Here is a 13,075-nt window from a genome sequence, read left to right as displayed (position 1 = left end):
CATGTTTTGTTTAGCTTACCAAATTGGGATTATACAGATAACATATGGGTTTGCATTCTGTTTTTTTCACTTACTAATGTATATCTTCCCATGACATTGAATATACTCCAAGGGATAATTTTTTATTGTCTATTATAATTATCCCTTATATGGGTGTGCCATAAATTAAACATTCTCCCATTATTAGACATTTTGGTAGTTCCATGGTTTTCACCATAATAAATACCATTATTAATACCTTGATTAAAAGATACACATATCTTTTTGTTCATCCTCAATTATTTCAGCCTCTTTTAATAGCTTCAATTTGATGAGAACTATGTGCCAGAAACTGCATTTAAGACCTTGTCTATTGTTTACTGCAACAGACATTGTCAATTACCTACACAACAGCCATCACCTCCCCCATCCCTGACAGGTTCCTCCCCTCCCCAGAAAGCTGTTTGTTAATATTTATTAGCACATCACTGATGAATTGGGGGATTAAGCAAGCAGAGAATTACAGGACAAGTGAAAGGAGTCAGCATTTCAAAATGGAGGAAATTAAGGACTCAGAACAAATGTAACCACTTGAAACTGTTTAGAAAGTGTTTAATTCATTTTCTTAACAAGCTATTATTTCATGTCCCTTTAGCTACCATCCCATATTTTTCCTGCCTTTCATGGCCCTAAAAACCCTCCGCTCTCGTTCTCCATCATCTCACCTTCTGTCATCTCCATTTTCTCACGTTCCTGCGTTCTTGCATCCACTGCTCTCTGGCTTCTGCCTTATCACATAAGTGGAACTGCTCTCACCAAACTTATAGGAAGTTTCCATGTGGCTAAATATTAATATGGCCATTTCTCAGCCTGCATTTCACTTGATATTTCTGCAAAGTACTTGACCACATAGTCTTCCTTGAAACACGTTTTCCCTTGACTTCCTTTGGGTTTTCTTTGCATCTGTCTATCTGCAGTGATGTCCTTTGTGACCTCATTCTCTGCTCACCTCCTGAGGGCTCTGACCTGGGCCCTCATCTCCCCTCACTCAGCACTCCAAAGCCGTCAATTTTCATCTAAATGCTCATTAATTCCAAGTCATCTCCCAAGCCTAGATCTCCCCACCAGCCCCAACCAAAGCCACAGATTCCATATATGCAGCTACTTATGGAAACTGCTCTCAGCCCTTCGAATCCACAAGTCCAAAATTATACTCACATCCCTTGACCTTCCTACCCCTCATCCTCTCTCTTACCCGCAACATCTTTCAAATCAAAAGTTCTGTAAAAACCTCCTTCTCACTATCCCCCCAGATCCACCTAGTTCCTGCCATCTGCACATCACTCTGGCTCCCATGCTGCTGTCCAGGGCTGCTCAAGTGGCCTCCTAACTGGTCCTCCAGGCTCCAGGCCTGTTTCCTCAATGCATTCTCTGCACTGCAGACGATGTTCTTCCCAAAGTGCCAGGGGATCGTGTCATTTCCTGTTTTAAACTCTTTAATGGTCTTCATTCTGCTCCGGACAGATCCCAGACTTCTTGCCTGCCTCGTAGGGCCCTTCACAGACTTGTGCCTGCCTCCCTGCAGCCTCGTCGCTTGCAACTCCCCTGTGCTTTATGTTTCAGTCTTACCAACTTATTGCCATTCCTCCAATAAGGAGAGAGGCTCGGATATCAAAAAACAAATTCATTTGGCAGTGAGACACAAACAGATAAACACTTCAATGCAAAAGACTGAAAGCATCAAAACAGACCTGACATAGTAAGAGGAATGGTGAAACTTCAAGTCAGTGGGAAAAGGGTGGATGGATAATTTGATAGTACCAGGCTAATTGGTTATGAATAGGGGAAAATAAGACAATGAATTATTACACTGATTTATGTAGCTCTTTTATAAATTGAAAGGAAAAAATAAAGACCACAATGGAGAAATATTTTGAAGAAATACAATTGGTCAATAAATATGCAACTCTCTTACCAATTAAAGATATTCATGATAATAAAAGCAATCACTTTATCGGCCTGTAAAATTGTCAAAATTTACAAAACATGATAGTACCACGTGTTCTGAGGAGAAACAGGAAAATTTATATACCACTGATAGGAGTGTAAATTCTTAGAATGCATATTCAACTTGGCAGAATGTATCAGAAGCTTTAGAAATATAAATGTCCTAGCTGGGTACAGTGACTCACACTTGTAATCCTAGCGCTTTGGGAGGCTGAGTCGGGAAGATCATTTGAGGTCAGCAATTCAAGACCCCGTCTGTACTAAAAATAGAAAAAATTAGCTGGGTGTGGTGGTGCACGCTTGTAGTCCCAGCTACTTGGGAGGCTAAGGCAGGAGGATCAGTTGAGCCCAGGAGTAAGAGGTCGCAGTGAGCTATGATGACACCACTGTAGTCTAGCCAGGGCAACAGAGTGAGACTCTGTCTTAGGGGGAAAAAAAGAAATATATATGTCCTTTCATCCATTAATTCCACTTTGAGTGTTTTATTCTAAGGAAATTAGCATGGCTAATACTGTAAGGGAGGGAAGACTTTCCCTCTACCCTCTGAGGTAACTGAGTCTATGAAATAAACTGATAACAGGCAGATCAACAGGAGAAAAGGTATACAAATTTGTTGCATGACAGGGCATCATAGGAAAGTGAAAACCCAAAAACTCAGTAAGATTTAGAAGCTTATATACCCTTTCCGAGGGGAGAGGGGAGAGGGCATATAGGCAATTTGGGAGAGAGTAAATGATTTTGGGGAAAGATGAGTGGGCACTTAGAAGAATAGGTGGTAGTTTGTGACAAAGTCTGTGGTGTATTGACTTTTAGTCTTCTCTGCTGTGAAAACTAGTTAATCTTCCCTGGTTGATGAAATGCCAGGGGTGGGGATTCATGATGATTGAGTTCCTTTTGGAGGCTCTGTCTTTAGGCAGATAAGGGGAGCCCAGGGAAAGCTTCTGCCGCATCTGCTGCCCCCCAACAAGTGCCCTCAGTTTAAAGTAATCAGCATACCAAAACTGCGTATTTGGGGATGGCATTTGCTGAATTCCTTCAGTGCAAAAATGTGTTACAGTGTTCATTATTTAGTAAGGAAAAAGTGGAAATAAAGTTAATGTCCAACCACAGGGGATCCATTGTGGCAGATCCATACAAATGGAATAATATATAGTCATTTACAAATAAATTCAAATAATACAAATATTTGTTGACAAGGGGAAAATTTTCACAATATAATGTTAAATTAACAAACAAGCTATAAACTGAAGTGGTTATGTCATAGCACAGTATAATACTGTGCGTGTGCGTGTGTGGGTGTGTGTATGTGTATGTGTAAAACTAAAAGGGTAAAAATCATGTTAGCAATGGTCACCACTGGTGATATTAAAGGAGAATTTTGACTTTTTTTTCCCCCAGTGGTTTTCTCCCATTGAGATATTTTAAAGCAAATCTAGGATGTTATATCATTTCATTCTAGAAGATTTTTAAAATAATTTTTTATTTTAGGAGGGGAAACTCTGGAAATACTGTCATGTAGATTTCCATATGATAGTCATTGGTTTAGAGTTATTGATTGGTTGACACAGGGTTTATTTGCATATGGACTCACCTATACCTTGCAAATACAATAGGGCTTCCAGGGTATGAGACCTGCAAGTTGGAAACTACTGTCTTAAGACATGGATCTTTGTCAAATGCAGTTCCCCTTGGGAGAAGTTGTGAATAATTTTCAACCATTTATACCTCAGGCTGAATAAATTACAGATTTCCTGAGAGGAGGTGTTTTTTAAATTAACTTAGTTCATTAAGGTATAATTTACATCCGCAAAATGCACAGGCCTGAAGTTGATGAGTTTTGACAAATGTATATACCTGTGTAATCAACACGCAATCATGATATAGAACATTTTCTTCACCCCAGAAAGTTTTCTGGAGCCCCTATTCCAATAATCTTCTGCCCCTCCCTCCTCCAGTAGAGCCAAAGGCAACCTTTGTTCTGATTCTTATCACCATATATTATTAATGGTTTTGCCCATTTTTGAGGGTAGTTCTCAGAGCAGTCGTTCTCCAAGGGTGGTCCTGGTACCAACAGTATCAACATCGCCTGGGAATTTGTTAGAAATGCAAATTCTTGGGCCCCAGGGACAGCCGTCAGAAACTGGAAAGCACAGCCAGGTGTCTTTACAAACCCTCTAGGGGATTCTAGATGCTAAATGCTTCTGTTTCAGAACCACTGTGCAGAGAACTTAAGAACTAACAATAAATTGCGGTGTGATGGGGAAGGCAATGCTGGTTGTATATTGGGTGGAGTGGGGTGGGAGGGGGCTGGGCAGGGGCCCTAAAGACAGCTCATTCACATGGAGGAAAAGTTGAGCATTTGTGTCAGAAGTTTTACATCTTTGGTTTGTGAGATAATAACTGAGTTTTGCAGGCTCTTCTTAAGAATTTCAAAGGTCAACATGAAAGTCTTACAATTTCTCAAAATAAAAGTATCAACTTTCATATGAGTTCTAAACTCCTTGTGGAAACACTGGTTATCAGAACCTCTGATTGGCAGGCAAATGACCCCTTTTAAATTGAAAAAAGTCAAATGAATGTGTTTGTCAATACACATTTGTTTGATAGACAAGATCTTTTATAAAATCACATTTCCTTGGAAGGGAAAATAACAGAAATAGGCTGTTAATGTTGAAACCCAGCTCTAAGATCTGAGACATCCACAAACCTCAATTACTACCTACAGAATAATTGAGAAGTAGCAGTAAGACTACTAGTAAATTTACCAAATATAAGTTTCCCTGAAGAGGGGAAGAGGGTCCAGGTATATAGCCAATTGCTTTCCATAGTTGCCTGGTGAGATTCAAGCCGGGAAGATTAGTGAGAGAAACTAATTCCAGTCATACCTGGACCCAGTCGTGTTTTCGGCACACATTAGGTTGTGTTAAGGCGTGACACTGTTGACTGGAGCTTCTGGATCACACTAGCTGAGAAGAGGGTGTGTTTCCTGTGTTGAACGTTTGTGGGAAATCTAGACACGTATGGTATGTGAACCCAGACGCTGGGCAGCGTTATTGTGGTTTTCCCGAACCAGATTCTAGCCCGTGTCTTTTGGAAATGCGCTGGCAGGGTCTGGTCATGAGTCTGGTAGGCTCTGAGTTTGGCCTGAAGTTTCCCTTTATCTAGTTTCAAAACAGTTTCCCTGCTCCTGCATTTTCCTCCTAAGGAGTCAGTGTTGTGTTCGTGGATAGAACTGTGTGAGAATGAAAGTATTTAGCAGTCCTTTGAGAGAGTTTGACGAAGAGCCTTCCGGTTTCCCCAAACTAGATCCTGGTAGGAGAAGAAAAAAGTGGGGCATCCAGTGAGAGTCCCGGGCAGCTGAGGAAGGTGGAGAGAAACGCTGAGCCTTTTGCCCTTGAGATACCAGCTGAGATTCAGTCCAGCCTGACTTGATCGAGGCTGATGACTTTAGTTCCTTCTTCACAGGGGATGATGACCCTCCCAGCCCCTGTTGAAGGTGCCCCTAGATTTGTGGCAAGTTTCAGATGACTGCTTGTCCCTACTTGCCACGTAGGAGAAATAAGCATCTGATCTCCTGGGCTCCAGTGTCAAGGAAGCTTTGGTCAAAATGTGTCACTCTGTGCTGTCTTGCTGAAGTACAGCCACACCCTTTTCAATTCCAAATTCCCCTCCAGTTAAAGCATGTGCATAGCAATGAGTCTCTTTGAGAAAGTATTACCAAAACTACAAGCAATCAGGTGAATCAGGGTAGCTCAAAGCACAAATTGCATTTTTTATTTTTATCTTTTCTCAGCATATTTTCTTTTAAGCCATATGCTTCTTAGGTAACTTGACTGCAGAAGGATGAAAGGAAAGCAACATGTAAAATTAGGAGAGTAAATGTGAATTTAAAATTATTTCCTTGTTTTTTGAAAAATTTTGCTACAGCAGTTCCATTTCTAGAAGTTTATCCTAAAGAAATATGCATAAAAATGTACATATGAAGATGTTCATTGTAGAATTGTTTATGATAGTAGAAAATTGGAATAAATGTAAATATTTGTCTAATGATATAAATAATGTGTTCTACAAAAGATTGATGAAGATTATAGTACTAATGTGGAAAGAACTCTAAAACATCAAAAAAAAAAAAAAAAAAAAAAGACTTCTAGGCCAGGTGGAGTGGAGGCTGAAGTGGGAGGATTGCTTGAGACCAGGAGTCCAAGATCAGCTTGGGCAACAGTGAGACCCCCCTCTCTACAAAAATTTAAGAATTAGCTCGGCAGGGTGGCATACACCTGTAGTCCCAGCTACTTGGTCAGCTGAGGCAGGAGGAGGATAGCTTGAGCCCAGGAGTTTGAGGTTTCAGTGAGCTATGATTATGCCACTGCACTCCAGCCCAGACAATAGAGCAAGACCCTGTCTCCAAGAAAATAAAAAAACTGTGATGACCTATATGCTCAAGGCTTTAATGGGAGAAGTAGACAATATTCAAAAAATAGTTAGACAGTGTAAACAGAGAGATGGAAATTCTAAGAAAGAATCAAGAAGAGGCTGGGCATCGTGGTAGCTCACGCCTATAATCCTAGCACTCTGGGAGGCCAAGGTGGGAGGATCTCTTGAGGTCAGGAGTTCAAGACCAGGCTGAGCAAGAGAGAGACCCTATCTCTACTAAAACTAGAAAAAAATTAGCCAGGCGTGGTAGTGCAAGACTGTAGTCTAAGGTACGCAGGAGGCCAAGGCAGGAGGATCACTTGAGCCCAGGAGTAAGAGGTTGGAGTGAGCTATGATCATGCCACTGCACTCTGCCTGGAAGCATCCCAGCTACTCGGGAGGCTGAGGCAGGAGGATTGCTTGAGCCCAGGAATTTGAGGTTGCTGTGAGCTAGGCTGATGCCATGGCACTCTAGCCCAGGCAACACAGCAAGACTCCGTCTCAAAAAAAAAAAAAAATTAGCCAGGCATAGTGGTTCGCATCTATAATCCTAGCATTTTGGGAGGCCAAGGTGGGAGGGTTGCTTGAGACCAGGAATTTGAGACAAGCCTGGACAACATAGATAGACCCCATCTTTACAATTTTTTTTTTTTTTAACTAGCCAGGCATGGAAGTTTTTTAACTAGCCATGCCCATAGTCCTAGCTACTGGGGAGGCTGAGGCAAGAGGATTGCTTGAGCCCAGGAATTCAAGGCTGCAGTGAGGTATGATTGCACCCTACTGTACTCCAGCCTAGGTAACAGAGCAAGACTCTCTCTTAAAAAAAAAAAAAAAAAAAGATAATAAAGGAATATTATGAACAACTCTATGCTCACAAATTTGATAACCTAGATGAAATGGACCAATTTCTTGAAAGATACAATTTGCCAAAAATTACATAGAAGAAATAGACAATCTGAAAAGGCCTATATCTTTTAAAGAAATTGAACTAATTACCTTCCAAAACAGAAAGCACCAAGCCCAAAGGGTTTACTAGTGGATTCTACCAAACATTTAAGGAAGAAATTATACTGATTCTCTACAATCTTTTTCAGAAGTTAGAAGCAGAAGGAATACTTTCTAACTCATTCTGTGAGGCCAATATTACCCTAATATCAAAACCTGACAAAGGGGACATTAGAAGGAGAGAGGACTGCAGACCAATATATCTCATGAACATATATGCAAAAGTCTTCAAAATATTAGCAAATCAAATCCAACAATGTATAAAAGGAATGGTGTACCACAAACAAGTAGGATTTACCCCAGGTGTGCAAGGCTGGTTTAGCATTCAAATTTCAGTTAATATAATTCATCACATCAACAAGCTATGGAAGAAATATCATATAATTATACTGATAGATGCAGAAAAAGCATCTGACAAAATCCAACACCCATTCATGATTAAAAAAAAAAAAAAAAAACTCTTAGCAACTTAGAAATAGAGAGGAACTTCCCCAACTTGATAAAGAACATCTACAGGCCAAGCTGGGCATGGTAAATAATCCTAGCACTTTGGGAGGCCAAGGCAGAAGGATCTCTTGAGGTCAGACGTTCGAGGCTAGCCTGGACAACATGGCAAGACCCCATCTTTAAAAAAAAAAAAAAACAAAAAGAACATCTACCAAAAAGCCTACATCTACCAAAAAGCTAACATCATGATTAATGGTGAGAAACTTGAAGCTTTCCAACTAAGATCAGGAAACAAGGCAAGAATGTCTAGTCTACTCTCACCACTGCTTTTCAACGTCATACTAGAAGCCCTAGATAATACAGTAAGATAAGAAAAGGAAATAAATGGCATATAGATTGGGAAAGAAGAACTAAACCTGTCTTTTTTATATAATGAAAGAAAAAATATTTTTATTTCAGTTAATTGGGAAGCTTTATCAGAACCCTATCCATAAGGAGAAGAGCCAACAGCTGCCTTTATTGTGGTTGGTTTGCTTTGCAGTTCACTCTGTGTAAAGTCACCTAACTCTCGTGGTCATGGATGTTTGGCTGTCCACAGGCTCCTCTCTGTTTGGCCTTGGCTCAGATTGTCTTTGTCTGCAGATTACATGATTTTCCATGTAGAAAATCTGGAAGAATCAACAACAACAACAAAAAACTCCTGGAACTAATAAGTGATTATAGTAAGGTTGCAGGATATAAGGTTAACGTACAAAAGTTAATCACTTTCCTACATGCTAGTAGTGAATGAGTGACATTTTAAATTAAAAACACATTACCATTTACATTAGCATCCTGAGAAATGAAATTATTAGGTATAAATCTACAAAACATGTACTAGATCTATATGATGAAAACTATAAAACTCTGGTGAAAGATATCAAAGACTAACTAAATAAATGGAGAAATATTCCATGTTCATGGATAGGAAGACTCAATATTGTCAAGATGTCAGATTTTCCTAACTTGATCTATAGATTGAACACAGTCCCAATCAAAGCACCAGCAAGTTATTTGGTAGATATCAATGAACCAATTCTATAGTTTATAGGGAGAGGCAAAAGACCCAGAATAGCCAAATCAATATTGAAGAAGAACAAAGTCAGAGAACTGACCCTTTTAGACTTCAAGACTTCTGTAAAACTATAGTAATCAAGACAATGTGATAGTGGTGAAAGAATAGACAAATATCAAGTGAACAGAATAGAGAGCCCAGAAATAGACCCACATACCCACATAAATATAGTTAACTGACTTTCTCATCTCAAAAAAAAGACATGGTGGAACTTTAATTGCATATTACCAAGTGAAAGAAGCCAATCTGAAAAGGCTACATACTATATGACTCCAACTATATGACATTCTGGAAAAGGCAAAACTATGGAGACAGTAAAAGGATCTGTGGTTTCAGTCATTAAGAGGGAGAAAGAGGCAAATAAACAGAGCACAGAAGACTGTTAGGGCAGTGATACTGTTCTGAATGATACTACAATGGTGGATACAGGTCATTACACGTTTGTCCAAACCAATAGAATGTACAACACCAAGAGTGAACCTTAAGATTAACTGTGGACTTTGGGTGACAATGAGGAATCGTTATAGGTTCATCTGTTGTAATAAATGTACCAGTCTGGTACAGAATGTTGATAGGGAGATTGTGCGTGAGTGGGGTTAGGAAGTAGATGGGAACATTCTGTACTTTCTGCTCAATTTTTCCATGAGCCTAAAAAGTAGTTTATTAATTTTTAAAAATATAAGGTATTCACTAATACAGATGAAGTAATCCCATTTATGTTAAAAACACATGGAAATATACATGTCCTTATATTTATATACATATATGTAAGAATATATAAACTATATGGGTGTGTGTGTTTGGTAATGGTCTTGGCATTGGGGTTGATGTTGGGGGAGGGGAGAGGCACCCTCTGCTATACTCTATAGCCTGTAACATCTATCTCTTGGCAAAGAGTACCTATTCACTTACCTAAACAAGGCAAAAAGGAGCTTGCTGCTAGGCCTTTATCTCTGGATCCCCGTTTCAAGGAGACATTAGAAGGGAACATTGTCTGGCAATTTTAAAATACAGAGTTGTAGCACTTTGTACCACACTTATTCATTCAGTGAGCCTTTTTGAGTGCCTCATCTGTGCCAGGCATTCTGCCAGGGCCTGGGGTTGCCAGAGTGACCGGGAAACAGCCCCTGTGATCTCAGTTCAAGGTGCAGGCAGCACCTGCAGCAGTGGGTGGCAGGGAAGAGTTGTTTTTAAGCTTGTTTTCTCACAGGCTGACAAAGTCTCCCACAGTTTGGAAAAGCTGATTGTGATTCCTTCTCCCCAGAGAAGCCGTGTGGAGACCCGCCTTCGTTCCCCCACACCATCCTGCAGGGCCGCACCGGCTTGGAGATGGGGGATGAGGTGCTGTACGTGTGTGCCCCCGGCCACATCACAGGCCACCGGGAAACCGCCTTCACCTTGCTCTGTAACAGCTGTGGGGAGTGGTACGGCCTGGTGCAGGCCTGCGGGAAAGGTAAGGCCCTGGGGCTGGGCCACTGCGGCATGCCCACGCAGTGCTGGCAGAGGGCTCCACTTCTACTGGCTGCATGTGGTGGGCTTTCTTCACCAAGGTGCCTTTGAACAGAGGCTTTCAGGCCTCTCCGCTGAGCTCTGGACCGGGCAACACTCCGCTTGGGGGTTCCTGCAGCATTGCAAATGCAGCGCATTCACAACCGAACTCTTCATCTTCCGTGCTGGGAGTACAGAGCTAACAAATCTCCCCTTCTTCTCTAAGGACAGAGTTGACGTTGGGTTAGCTTTCTAGCATGTTTCCCTGGAAACCTGGTCAAGATGGAATGTCAGCTGTGGTACCAAGCAGCATTGCTTCTGGTAAAAATGACCCTGGTTGGTAAACTGGGCTGGGGGGACTGTAATGAACACGTGATAGCGAGCCCAGCTCTGGGCTGCCCCGAGGCGGGTGATTCTTGTGTCTGGGCATGACCTCTGCGGGGAACCTGAGAACTATTCTGTGGGTTGTAACAAGAGATAGGGGCCCTTGAGGGACATGGGGCTTCTAAACCCCCTGGATCCACACCCACACATGCTAGTCCTGTAGCAATCATGGGGGCGGAGCCAGGAGGCTAATCCACGCCAGCTGTGTGGGCTGCTGCAAGGGCTACCTGTGCCCACTGATTGGCATTGCCCACCGCTGCCCGGCTGCCTTGCTCTACCCCCTGGCCTGGAGCCTTCTGAGTGCCAGGTACGTCATGCAAGCCTGAATATTTAGTTGAAACTAAAAAGAGTCCTGGTGGACACTGAGTTCCCAAAACCTGATCTGATTTCCCCAGATGTCCCCATTCCATCAACATCACATTCCTAGGGGGCCCAGGTTTCTGCAGATCCCCTTCCACCCAGCCCTTGGGAATTTTCTCAGCAGTAGATATCTCTGTCTCCAGCCACAGCCAGGCCTGGCCTCGCCACCCCAACAGGGGCATAGCACCCATCAGGCGGCTTGGGCAGCCCCATGGCTGGCCTGGGCTTACGACTACAGCACTTTGGACCTCATGCCAGACCCTGAATTGTTCTCTGACCCCACGGGGCTCCTCTTAACTCCAAGCCTCTTTCAAGGAACCCCCTCCCTAATTCCCCATAATATCTGGGTACCAAGTGGAGGCTGTTTCTATAGAGGCAAATAACTCCAGCACCATGATGTTAGTGGATTTGTAGGACAGTTTGTCCTTGGAATGTCCTGCTGATCCCATGAGGGAACTAGGATGAGCCCTAGGGCCCTGTCACATCTGCCAAATTCATCCACGTTGTTGCCTGAAGCTGTGGTTTGTTGTCTTCACTGTTATTTACTACCTGTAGTGTGAATATACCACTATTTATTCATCTAATCCACTGTTTGTAGACATTTGGCTTGTGCTCATTTTGTGACTGTCACTAACTATGCTGCCATGATTATTCTCATCCACGTCACTTGGTTCACATGTGAACACAGTTCCATTGGTTTCTAGGAGTGGAATTTCTGCCCACAGGGTATGTGTGTGTTCAGGTTTCGTGGATGCTGCCAAAGAGTTTTCTAAAGTATGTGACCAGTTTACTCTGCCATCAGCTGTGCGTGACAGTGCTTGTTCAGCATCTTAACTAACCTTTCAGATTGCCATTCTTACGACTGCGCTGTTGTGACTTGTAGTCAGAATATTTATTTCTCTGATAATAGTGAGGTTCAGCACTTATCACATGCTAATCAGGTACTGGAATTTCCTCATGTAAAATGCCTGTTCCACTATTTTGCCCTTTTTTCCTAATTGACTTGAATTGATTATTTACATATTATAGAATTTTGTACATGAAATGTTCATAATTAATGTGTTGCAAATATTTCCTCCCATTTTGTGGCTTATCTTTTTATTCTTGGAGTGTCTTTTAATGAATAGTTTTTTGTTATTGTTGTCTGTTTCACTATTTTTCAAATTGTGTGGGCTATTACGAATTTTTTTCTAGTCATTGGCAGACTGATACTTTGGCAAAACACAATAAAATGATACTTTTATAAAATAAAAATTAATACAAAAATAAAATAGATTACAAATATAAGCACAATTTTTGTTACATTAAATAGATGTAAAATTCCCCTTTCCCCTGTCAAATTGTTATATAAAAGCTTCTAAAAACTTTGCTCTCAGTGTATCTACTTGCCTTGTTGCATACTAGTAACAAAAAGTTACAGAATGGGACAAGTGTTAGAAGCACAGTTTAAGCAATCTTCTAGAATGTTCCTCATCTTTTTCTGTTGCTGTAGGTTTGTGCCAGGCAGGGGCTACTTGCCAATTCTGATCATTCACCTGCCTAAGAAAATCAGGCGAAAGGACTGGGCTTCCTATTTGTTGAATGTGTCGCCTTGAAGCAGACCTGTACTCACCCTGAGGTCGTTAATGCTCTGATGACAGGCTGAAGTTGCACCCTCCCATGAGCCACACCCGCCAGCCAAATGGGTTGTTTACTGGCCCCAGTAGAATGAGAACTAAATGTAGTTTTTGTGGGTCTGAAATGGTGTTTATTTTCTCACTGCAATGCAGAGTTGTTAGAGCTTTCAGCTGCTGGGCAGGAGTTCTGGTTTCTATGCTTGGCTGGATATATAGACTGTTACAGTTTTCATTACTATGTGGATTTAATATGTAAATTATC

At 41.5% G+C, this 13,075-nt stretch overlaps 1 protein-coding gene across 1 annotated transcript in view; it reads left to right on the top strand.

Annotated features, from left to right (window-relative positions):
• SUSD5 (sushi domain containing 5) overlaps positions 1-13,075 on the top strand; it is a 50,864-nt gene that overhangs the window by 21,729 nt on the left and 16,060 nt on the right. Inside the window, exon 4 of the mRNA XM_069472025.1 lies at positions 10,230-10,418. Within this exon, the coding sequence (XP_069328126.1) occupies positions 10,230-10,418 (189 nt within the window). The remainder of the gene's footprint in view (positions 1-10,229; positions 10,419-13,075) is intronic.

This window comes from Eulemur rufifrons, chromosome 7, assembly GCF_041146395.1.
Source record: "Eulemur rufifrons isolate Redbay chromosome 7, OSU_ERuf_1, whole genome shotgun sequence".
NCBI classification, from domain to species: Eukaryota; Metazoa; Chordata; class Mammalia; order Primates; family Lemuridae; genus Eulemur; species Eulemur rufifrons.
Note: the sequence above shows the minus strand (reverse complement) of the source record. Positions and strands in the feature narration are given on the sequence as shown.